The sequence below is a fragment of the Xyrauchen texanus genome, chromosome 12 (genome assembly GCF_025860055.1).
Source record: "Xyrauchen texanus isolate HMW12.3.18 chromosome 12, RBS_HiC_50CHRs, whole genome shotgun sequence".
Classification (NCBI taxonomy): Eukaryota; Metazoa; Chordata; class Actinopteri; order Cypriniformes; family Catostomidae; genus Xyrauchen; species Xyrauchen texanus.
The window spans coordinates 23,011,652-23,024,019 of record NC_068287.1 but is presented as its reverse complement, the minus strand read 5'-3'; the positions used below and the strand labels follow the sequence as shown (position 1 = coordinate 23,024,019).

Sequence of the window (12,368 nt, the reverse complement as noted above, 5' to 3'; positions counted from 1 at the left end):
AGGATTTTTTTGCCATTAATTTCTTAACTGAATTAAACTTAATAAAAAGTACTTTTCCCTTTATTAAGTGAATGTCCTTTTAATTAACCTTTTAAGTTGGGCACAAGCTGAATAATCGGTTAAGCTAATGATTAATCATTGCTATAATCACAGAATAGTCGAATAATCATTCTAATAATTGTTAGCATAATCGATTATCAAAATAATGGTTAGTTGCAGCCCTACTCATGACCAGCTCATGGCCAGCTTGGACCAGCTCATTACCACCTTGGACCAGCTCATTACCACCTTGGACCAGCTCATTACCACCTTGGACCAGCTCATTACCAGCTTTGACCTACTCCCATGTTCCAAAATAAAGCTACCAGTTTAAGATGGATTTTCCTGCAAACTCGTTCATGCTTTTATTTATTTATATATTCAGCAATAAAACAATTGCCTGTTGCATATATTGAGACCACTACGGTGTGCTTATGCAGTATTTTTATGTATTCGTGAAAGAAAGTAGGCACAGAAATCCAGGTTTGCATTGTTGCTGCCTAAATGCACTAGATGGCCGTGTAAACAGGAAGGATGCGCCCGTGACGTCAAGAGCCAGCAATATAAAACATAACAAAACGTAAGAGTATTGTTAGAGGAATATATTTAAAGGTGGTTATTAAAATTCGGATTATCCGCTAGTATTTCATTGATGTCATTAACAAGCGTTGAAAACACACTCTTTATGAGCTGCTTCGTATTTGAGACAGAACTGGAATAAACCTGTTTTAACCGGTAGATTCCACGTGCACTGCACTAGTTTATCCAACACAGCTCATCTCGCCGGCTCGCGCGTCCACGTTCCCGTTCCCGAGAATGTCACCACGGAGATCACAAGGGCAAAGTCCTGTTCTGTTCCTCACAAAGTGTCATTATTTGTCACAATGTTGTTCGTTAAAAGAAGGCCACCGAGAGCTAAAAACGTATTTTGAAATGCTTGTATTTTTTCATGAAACAGAATAGTCTAATGATGTCACGATTAAATCACTGCTGATCTCTTTCAAAACTGTTATATTAAGATACCATTACGGTCCCGTGTAAACAGACAGGTGGAACTTGAGCGCATCCGACCGGTTCTTGGATAAATGCAGTGCGCACTCCCGACGAATAGTATACAACAGCAGACAACTCTCGCGCCCGCGCCTGAATACCAGCTCAAGCCGGTATATATTCTGTCAAGCTTTAGTTAGAGGAAACAGAGACAGGGAGCGGGCACAAGACACAGTATCTAGCAATATAGCTCGTATAAAATTATTAGGGTAGTCAAATATAGACGGAATTAGACGCTAGGGAAACAATAGGGTTGATTTATACCGTACATTCATTACGATTAGCGCTCCTCTCATAAGTGACTGCGGATGCTCTGATAAGTCGAGATGTTCTCCAGTTAGCACTTCAACAAAGACAGATAGCTTCTTTCTTTTTTTATTTTCGAATCCCCCTCAGAAAATTTATTTCGAGTGGTCGTTTCCTCAACATTTTGGTAAGTTAAAATATTGGTAATGTTAAGTTTCCTAGGAGGGGCGCACGTGAGTGGTCCGCTGTCACCAAATATTTGACTGAATTTACAATAGATACCCTTTTATGGCTTCTGTTTTGTTGTCGGTAATTCACTTTTTCGGAGAAGTATATAGTGTACAGTCGGTGGAGGTCATGACTAATTCAGCATGTTTTCATGCAGTGACGTTCAGATGTTGGAGTTTGGACGTCACCACGAGGACACGAAGTCATGCTGCACTGCGTATGCGGACAACTGCCCTGATAAAATTACTTTTTACGTAAAATTATTTCTCTTCAGACGCAACCACGAGTACAGTTATCAAACTGAACGATTTAAGAATAATGACTATGCAACATTTGCAAACTCTTCATGTCTTGGTTGTTGTTAAAACAATCTGGGGAAAGTATATATATATAAGTTATCCTTGACTCCCAATAATACAATGTTAATATTTTAATTGAATTAGTTTTGCTTTGCCTAGACACTATCGCCATTCATCGCCAGGTTCTTTCTCCAATAACCAGTGTCCATCTACAGTCGTTACCTAACAAATTTTGCACGCAAATAGATTTGGAGCACCTAAAGTGAAATAATCCAGCAGACAGTGCAGACTGAAGACGAGAGGTGTAACAACGAGAACATGTTGCTGCCTCTTGTGGTCAGCTGCAGTGTAAAAATGTTTTTGTGTGGTAACCTAAAATTCTTCATGTGGTAACGTTAAAAAAAAAACTAGTTTTATTCAAATCATATGTGACATTTGATAAAAAATAAACCTGACAAATTAGGTTAACACCAACAATATTTTTTATGAGTTAAAAATTTAATAATTGCTATTCTATTTAAAAATGTTTTATATAGTGGTCTAATTTTATGAATATAGCCACAGCAACTTGCCACAAATTGAATACATTTAAGTGTAAACTTGAAATTATTAAGTAAATTATACATTTGTACTCAATTTAAGCATGTAAAAATGAATGCTGTAGCTTATAAGTAAATATTATTTAGGATTGTTAGTTGTATTTACAAGGCATCATCATGTATCAATCCTAATGTAGAAAACCTTGTCATATTTAATAAATAATTTGATTGAATTCTACTGGTAGATAAAATAAGTACATTTTACGTCACTTTTCGAAGCTGGTGTTCCCAGCATGGAAGGCTTAAATAATTAATGAGTTTGATTGATGTTGAATCACTCAATTTATTTGAGATTATTTTGTTTGTAATTTTTGGTAACTACTTATTTTGTAAAGTTTGAAGTTCACTTTCTGCTCAAAATGAACTATTCATAATAAAATAAATTAATAAATCTATTGATTGTGGCCGCAATCATGTTTTGCTTTCCAAGTGTTGAGGTCTGTGTGCACAGATCTGTATATTGTTTCTTTTGCAAGTAATGCAAGCTGATGTTTAATAGGCTACAAAGCATGCAATTAGCTTCCCTGTGGAAGGCTTCCAGATTTATATTTATATATAAAATTTTAAATTTGACTAAGTTTATTTAAGTACCTTGAACATCAGATTTGTAAGTGAAACTTGAAAGTGTAATTTACTGACGCAATTTAATCAATATTATGTCATGAAGATTACATTTTTTTACACCATTCAAATTTACATAGAAAAACTGTATGCAAAAACTTGCAATGTAAAAATTAAGTACATATTTCTAGTCATTTTTTTCAGTGTAATCTATTCTATTTAAATATTGACAATACACACCACGAGGCTGTGTTCTTTGTGCTGTGTATTCACGACAGATTTAGAGTGTGATGAAGCATTTATTAAGGAATAAACATGCCATCTTTTACAATGTAATGCACAATGCATTAAGAAAAGCCAAAAGGGCAGAAAAGAGTAAAGATGGGTTGAACTCATTGCTGAACTAGTTGTTTTTACACATGATCTGCTTTACCAACTTGAATCACTCACTGTCACTTTGTTTACTCACATATATAGAAACATCAGCATCGAAGATGAAAGGATTGATGTGTAACCTAAAGAGCTGCACACGCCCCAATGTGTATGCTGAAGTGCCAGATGGTGGCTGGGGCTGGGTGGTGGCTGTTGCCTTCTTTTTCGTGGAGGTTTTCACCTATGGCATCATCAAAATTTTTGGAATCTTCCTTCAGGACCTTATGAGCTGCTTCGGTGAATCCAACAGCAGAGTGTCTTGGGCCATCTCCATCTGTGTCTTTGTCATGGCCTTTACAGGTAATTCAGTCACTAAACATTTAAAAGGACTTTTCACACTTAACCCCAGATATCGTTTTTGAAGCCCCGCTTTTAACCCCAGATAAAGCTGTGGAAGTTTAAAAGTGTGATTTCCAGGCCTGGAAAAATCGTGGACATGAAAATATCTTAAAAAGTCATCTCTATAGTGAATTCCAATTTTTTTAGTTATTCTAAACTCTACACTATTTAATATGCTAGAAATTGCTCTATGTGAGTGTAATAAAATTACTGAAAAATTAAAATACCTGTCACAGTTGTGGAAACCCTGTAATTCCTTGAATATGCATGAAAAAAGCAGATCTGCCAAGCACAGCTTTTCTTTCTTGGCGTTGTGCTGAGAGCAAGCGTTGCCCCATTTAGTGGATGTGCTGACTTGTGCTGTATAAGTGCCACTGGCTGTTATGAAAGCTGACTAGGGATTCACTTACTTTACCTAGTGAAAAAGCAGCCCCATTATGTCAGGACTCAACAGATGGATTTTAATTTTTCTTTTTGTTCAAACATTTAGGCAGTTACTTAATAGGACTTAGATTCCCTTGGTGCAGTATTACACACCACCATAAATGGACAGTTTAGGGAATTAATCATTTCTTTTTAAGTCATGCCTTTGTAATTAAATTTGAGCTGTAACTGCACATTTATCAAAGTGTGGGACACTTGCTCCTTGTCTGAGTGTTACAGTCAACATGTAGTGTCAATGATTGTTTGTAATATAGTGTAATTTTGCCAACAGCACCCCTCTCCATGGTGATGAGTAACCGGTTTGGCTATCGTCCAGTCATCATGCTTGGTGGACTCCTGATCAGCCTAGGTACCATCACAACAGCCTTCACCCAATCAATCAGTGAGATATACATCACCATGGGAATCGTTGCAGGTAAATGCACTGTGTGTGACAAAGTGTGTTAATTTGACTTTAAACTATATGTGTGATACATGTTTTACCCTAACTTTCAAAAGAATTTCTGAAATATTTTCTGTTTCTGCATTGCTTTCCCAGAAACAAACTATTGTACCAATATTTTCTTGTTTGTTTATATTAAAGCCTCAGCTTTGCTTTCTCAGCTTCGGGTTTGAATGGCTGCCACCTAATTGCTATTGCATGAATAAATTATATGGTTTTAATCATTTGCCCAGATTGATTTTGAATTATTGTATTTTTTCTTTTTTGGGACACATGACATTCTTTTCTATTCACTTATCATTTTTTAAAAATACACTGAGGGAATTCAAGCAGTGCTGTGACTGGTATTTTCATTGGGCTAATCCGACCACAGTCTAAGTTAGATCATGTTCTCTAGCACTTAACTGCTCAACATTACTGCAATTATCAATGATAATTTATCACCTTTGGCACCCAGATTGTCTCTTATTGGGACATTCTAGAGATTCAAACACTTTATCCAAATGTGAACTGAACTACTTCTAAGGAAACGGTCAATTATATACACTGGCGCCCACAAATTTTGAATAATGTACATATTTTGCTGTTTCGGAAGGAAATTGGTACTTAAATTCACCAAAGTAGAATTCATCTGATCACTTAGTCAGCACATTACTGATGTAAAAAACAACACCATCACAATTGGAAAAAAGTAATTTTTGATCAAATCAAGACAGGCCTCATTTCCAGAAGCCATCACTCCAACACCTTATCCTTGAATAATCGTGCTTAATTACTTATTAGGTACTAGAAAATCACTTGCCATTATATCAAACACAACTGAGAGCTATTTGTTTCATTAAATTAAGCTTAACATTGTCTTTGTGTTTGTTTTTGAGTTGCCACAGTTTGTAATAGACTGGCATGTCTTAAGGTCAATATTAGGTCAAAAATGTAAAAAAAAAAAAAAACTAAAAAAAAAACGCTTTCTCTAGAAACTCGTCAGTCAATAATTTTTTTGAGGAATGATGGCTATACAATGCTTGAAATTGCCAAGAAACTAAAGATTTCATACAAAGATGCACACTACAGTCTTCAAAGACAAAGGACAACTGGCGCTAACAAGAACAGAAAGAGATGTGGAAGGTCAGGTGTACAACTAAACAAGAGGATAAGTACATCAGAATCTCTAGTTTGAGAAATAGATGCTTCACATGCCCTCTCCTGACAGCTTCATTAAATTCTACCCGCTCAACACCAGTTTCATGTACAACAGTAAAGAGTCGGGGGTGCAGGCCTTATGGGAAGAATTGCAAAGAAAAAGACACTTTTGAAACAGAAAAACAAAAAGAAAATTTTAGAGTGGGCAAAGAAACACAGACATTGGACGACAGATAATTGGAAAACAGTGTTATGGATCTTAACCCCATTGAGCATTTGTGGGATCAGCTAGACTGTGTCACCTGAGTATCTGGACAAACTGACAGCTAGATTGCCAAGAATCTGCAAAGCTGTCATTGCTGCACATGGAGGATATTTTGATGAGAACTCTTTGAAGTAGTTTAAATTGTAATAGTGATTTTTCACGCAATTAATGTCCTGACTATACATTGTGATCAGTTGAATGCCACATGGGTGAATAAAAGTACCAAGTTCTTTCCATAAGAGCAAAATCTGTACATTGTTCCAAACTTTTTGCCACCAGTGTATATACTGTATACATGCAGTATTTCATCAAAATATAGCCCATAATACATGTTAAATGCCCCACTGTAAAAAATTCTGATTTTAATTTAAGTGCTATAAAAAATAAAAACTCCAATATGTTTGAACATCTTATTTGTATATAATCAAATATTTGCTCCACACATTAAGTCCAAATATGGTGAATTCCTTGTTGTTAAAAGGGGCTGACGTATTTTATTAACTCTATTTATAAATTGATTACACTTTGGTTAAAATTTGAATTACACCAATTTTTTCTTTTGCTTTTCAGATCATAACCCATCAGAGTGTATGCTTTGCTACTGCTAGCTTTCCCCAATAATCAAAGCATCCTACCTCTGACATTATTAGTTGATGCATCCTAACCTCGCCGATCTTTGTTTCTCCTTGTCTCTCCTTTTGTCTCTTTTAAATACAGTTTTCTTTCAGCCATTTGTCCAATTTGTCCCATGGAAGAGACCGGCCCTCAGACCGAACTGAGCCCCTTGTGTTGAAAGGACCAGTGGCTGTCATCTCCCTCTTTGCTATTTATTTACAGGCCTGGGTTACTGCCTGACCTTCCTGCCTACAGTCACCATCCTCTCGCAGTACTTCAGCAAGCGCCGCTCTCTTGTCACATCCATCGCCTCCACAGGAGAATGCTTCTCCCTACTAGCTCTAGCACCAGGTATGATAGACAGATCACACAATCTACTTACCTACTTATCTATCTGGCAAAAATACTTTCTCAAATACTAAAAATACAAACTTGCAATTGATTCAATATAAAACTATTCACATAACACACATTACACAATACAAGAAGCACAAAATGGGTCTTTCTAATAACAGATATTTGGTCTCAATGTACTCTCGACATCCCAGACACATACATCCACTCTTTATATCATTGTTTACCTGTACAGCATTTTTGGATAGAGATAATTGAGAAATTGTCTTCCATCTTGAATTGTAGGATTCATCTCTCACCTAATTTTTTGTTGGAGATTTATCAGAAATTGAACCCCTTCTGCTCTTTACCTATATACATAGCTTTAGCAATTGCAAAGAAAACTATTTTACGTAACTGGAAATCTTAACAATAACAAAGTATTAATCATTGGTCAAATTTACTAATAGAATACATATCAATTGCAGCAACTTCAAAATTTTGCACAAAAAATTGATTGAATTATGGTCTCCATTTATAATTTTTTTCTGATAATAGTACTATCAGCTTTCTGATAGTAAATGCAATGCTAAATATTAATATGTCAACTGTTTTGGTCTTATAATTTATTTAATTTCTTTGAAAGGTTTGTCCTGTTTCTCTATTTGTTCTATGCTACATTGTGTAAAAAATTGTCAGTGAACAAAAGAATATTAACAAAAAAGTATGATTGAGAGTTGTGGGCCAGCACTCGCTAAACTGACTCAGGCAGCTTTATTCTCACATTTACATTTATTCTTTTAGTAGCCAAGCATGTAACTAACATGGTAAAAGGAAATTTGGATGTCAGTTATACTTGACAATCAAAAAGTTCTTGTGAACTCAAATGTTTGTCTAAACACTGTTTATTTTCTCAGAATGTGAAATTCTTTTCAGACATGTTAAAGGATGGTTCAACAAAATTTGAAGATTCCGTCATCATTTACTCACTCTCATGTTGTTACAAACCATAAAATGACCCTAAGAATGAATGTCTCAGTCACTATTCACTTTTAAAGTATGGGCAAAAATGCAATAAAATTGAATGGTGACTAAGATTAACATTGTGTCATTTGATGTTCCATAGAAGACAGAAAGTCATATGGGTTTGGAACAACAGGTGGGTGATTCAATTATGACAGAACTTTCATTTTTAAATAAACTATTCATTTAAAAAAAAGTATAATAAATAACTAAATTAATTATTTTCATTTGAATCCACAATGCAGCTATGAATGCACTGAAGGAGCAGATTGGCTGGCGTTACTGCTTGGTCGTGATTGGAGTTTTGCAGTCTTCAGTCATCATCTTTGGGGCTCTTCTAAAGCCAATAATCATTAAACCTGTACCCTCCACCACAGAGAGTGCCACTTCCCCACTGAAGGATCCTGAATCCAAATATGACATGGAGAATGAATTCACACATACCTCTTACAGTTCTGTGGACTCAGGGGTCCAATCAATCTCTTCCTCTCAAACTAACTTGTCTCAGGGCCAAGGATCTACAGAACCGGACTCTGCTGAAATAAAAGAACTTGGGGAAGAGGAGGAAAGAAAGAACAAGGAAGAGACCCCACTCAAGGAGGAGCAGAAAGAGGAGTCAGGGGTCTCTAGACCAAAGCTGTTGGACTTCTCTGTACTCAGGGATGCCAGCTTCAACTGCTATGCACTGTTCGGCCTATTTGCCACACTGGGCTTCTTCGCTCCACAGCTCTATGTGATTGAGCTGAGCGTGAGCCGAGGTGTGTCACGTGAGAGTGCTACTTTTATGCTGTCGGCCATGGCAGTGGCTGAGATTCTAGGTCGTCTGTCAATGGGTTGGGTCCTCAATCGCAGGCCCATTCGAAAAATCTACATTATGCTGATTTGCACAGTGTTGCTGTGTCCAGTGCTGGTCATCTTCACCTTCGTCACAGAGTTCTGGGGGCTCTTGTCCTGCTCCTGTCTCTATGGCTTCTTTCTAGGCACAGTGGCCTCTAGTCACATCCCGATGCTGGCTGAGGATGATGTGATCGGCATTCAGAGAATGCCATCGGCTGTCGGTGTTTATGTCTGCATCCAGAGCTTCGCAGGACTGGCTGGTCCACCTCTTGGAGGTAAACGCATAGCCTCTGTAGGCTGACTTATTAAAATAATAAAAAATCATAACCACTTCCTATAGGGTTTTAGATACATATCTCCCTGGAGGCCATCCATCACCACACATTTATGACTCTGCAGAACAAAAATGGTAAAAAGAATGTCCCAATCAGTGGGTGTTTTCAAAATGGGATTTGTGTTTTTCAACCCCTTTACATGATTTGCCTACTACATTGATATTCCCTACTTTCTATGGATAGTCTAGAAATGCCCATCCCGGTTAAAAAAGCCCACAGATTGGGAAACACCCATTATTTTTGTGCAGAGTCATAAGTCTCAAAATGTGTGGTGTTGGGTGGCCACTCTATGAATCAACTGATAGGTTGAATCAGGTGTTTTAGATGAGAGACACATCCATAATGTTTAGTGAATGGTGAACAGGATTGGAAAACAGTGAGCACATTTACAGATTATGCTTAATTGTGTGGTCATATAAACGCCTTAATCTGTTTAACGGTTTAAGCAAAATATTATCGGCACACATAGATTTTTACCAATTACCTTGATTTCAAGTTGAACATAAACACGTTTACAATATAAAAAACTTTACCGGTGTTCTTACCAGTTTATCCATTGTGTGCATGCCTGTTTACGTTTTGATGTGAAAAACTGAGAATAATCTGATGATTTCAAATCTCATGCAAATGCTGTTTTCTTACGTTTTCTGATTTATTTATTTTTTAGACTGATTTTGGTAGTTATTAGCTTATTGGTGTGCATGTAAACGTACTCAGTGTGAGCACCTTATCAATAGCATAAAAACACCCTAGCATTGTTTTTAAATAACAAGGTTACAAAGGCAAGTCTCACTCATTTTTCTTCAGAAAATGAAAAACATAATAAATAACAGTATAAATGCAAATTGCATTAAAAATAAAATCTGGCAGTGTTGGCAATTACAGAAATCCAAGCTACTTACCTTTAGCTAAAGGCACATTGTTTTAAGCTAATTTGCCTAAATTCTACATTTTACTTCATTTTAAGCTTAAACGCTTAAAAAAAGCTTTAAATACAACAAACAAATGATCTGAAAAGAGACATTTGGAACACCAGTTTTCTCACCTTTTTCACCTCTCACGAGTTTGCATCCCTGTAAGTGAAAGTTTACATAATAAAAATATATATGTATAAATGCAAACTTGCTAATAAATTGGTCTGTTTGACACATTTGATAATATACATTATGACGATACTCTTGTGTCTTTGTTTTAAGGTGTTCTGGTAGATGTGACTAAAAATTACGGATCAGCCTTCTACTCCTGTGCAGCTGGAATGGGAGTGGGGGCTCTGTTTCTTGGACTGGTGCGCCCAGCCAAAACTGGCTTCTGCTTTTGGAGGAAAAGAAATCACCAGGGGCAAAAAACAGACAGAAAGTCCAACTCACAGGGTAGTGATGATGCCCCTGCTGACTTTGTAGAAGTGGACATGGAGATTGACAACACTCCTGCCTGAATGCCACCTCACCTCAAGAATCATGACACATGCGCACATACTTGTTATCCTTCACTTGAATGATCCACCCCCACACACCCTTCAAAGGATTTGAGTATACAAACCCTGTGCCATTAGGGTTACACGGTTACAATTAATTCAAACAAAAGTGTTAGAGAAGGGTTTAATCCATGGCACTTTTTCTTAGCCGCCAATCAAAATCACAAAGACGTGTTTACATTTAGTGTATCGTTTATTATTATTTATTAAACAGGAAGTTTTGAGGCTCCTTTCCTGTGACAGAACACATACGCACTACAGTATCCACTGAGAAACACACTTTTAAAGAGGGCAAGCATGACCTATACCTCTCATTTACCAAAGTCAGTGTGAAATGCACCCTCACTATTTATTTTTTAATTATGTCGACCATGAACAATCATAACAGTCTCAGTACTTTTCACAAGTGAAAAGTTGTAGGACCTCATCTTGTTTCTACTTTAATTGTCACCTACAAAATGCAACCTCAGGCCATATGTTGCTGCTCTCATTGAGGTGGCCAATAGGCTTATTTATATTGTGTTGGTTTGCATAAACCACATTCAAAGTTGAAGCTGAGGTACAGAACTGTATAGTGTTTCAGATTAACACCATTATCTACTTGCTTACATATTAGAGGTCCACTTGTTTTAATCTTTAACTGTTATTGCTATTGCTAATGGAAACTATGTGGGCAACATCTCATCTTAGAAAGACGGGTTACGTTGCTCTGACATCATTGCCTTGCTCCTTCGCATTCAATTTATCTTTATTAATTTATCTTGAAAACATTCCCATAAGAGATGACGTAGATAGTGATAGACAAATTACAGGGTGGGGTTACCTGCTACACTTGGAAGTCTTCCTTCTTTTGTAATGCTGTCACTCAATCTGGAAATGTTTTAAGAGGGACAAATTACACAGAACCGATGTCAAAGGCTTTTTGTCATGGACAAATGGTTCTCTTTTAATTCCTGCTAAGAGATATCATGATGGTAACCTAGAAATACTGAAACTTTTCTTTAAAAAATTCCAGAGGATTCCAAAGAATGCTGCCATGACATGTTGCCGCCAGAATTTGGAGTGTGCCTTTGCAAATAATTCTGCGGAATCATGGAGAGCTTGAGACTTATAGTAAACTGAAAGATGCCGTGAATGTAATACACTGAATAGCATTATCTTGATGCAAATGGTAAATGTAATTCAGTACATGGGTGGCAGAAGAATTGTGTCAGAATTAAAAGTATATGAGCAATGGGATGACTTAAAAATTTAAAAAAACTAAATGTATTCTAGCATGAATCTACTGCATATGAGATGTGTCTGCTGATAAATCCCATTGAAAATCCTTACCTAATGACTTGAACTCTTATGTACCTCTTATCATATTCTGTACACTCTCATTTAATTTGTCAAAAATGATGTATTTAAATTCTGTATATTATGTTTTGTACTTTTGATGAGAAGACACATTTTTTTATGTAATAAAATTGCAATGCAGATTTCTGCCTGTGAGATGCTGCACCTCTGAATATGGCAGTTGCATATGTTCAATGTAGAATAAACTTGATGCTTTTTATAATTGTGTCCTGTGGTGTTTCTCTGGTTACTTCTACAGAGGCTGATCTATACTGAATATATTATCGTAACATGCGTCTGCACAATAGACCTTATTCACAGTAACACCA

The 12,368-nt window shown here is 36.6% G+C and overlaps 1 protein-coding gene across 1 annotated transcript; it reads left to right on the top strand.

The window, feature by feature from the left end:
* Positions 1–1,199: 1,199 nt before the first annotated feature.
* On the top strand, positions 1,200–12,246 carry slc16a6b (solute carrier family 16 member 6b). The gene is made up of 6 exons (XM_052140003.1): positions 1,200–1,522; positions 3,500–3,754; positions 4,509–4,652; positions 6,922–7,050; positions 8,301–9,167; positions 10,424–12,246. The coding sequence occupies exons 2-6, from the start codon at positions 3,517–3,519 to the stop codon at positions 10,660–10,662; spliced, it is 1,617 nt and encodes a 538-aa protein (XP_051995963.1). The 5' UTR covers positions 1,200–1,522; positions 3,500–3,516; the 3' UTR covers positions 10,663–12,246.
* Positions 12,247–12,368: the final 122 nt, after the last annotated feature.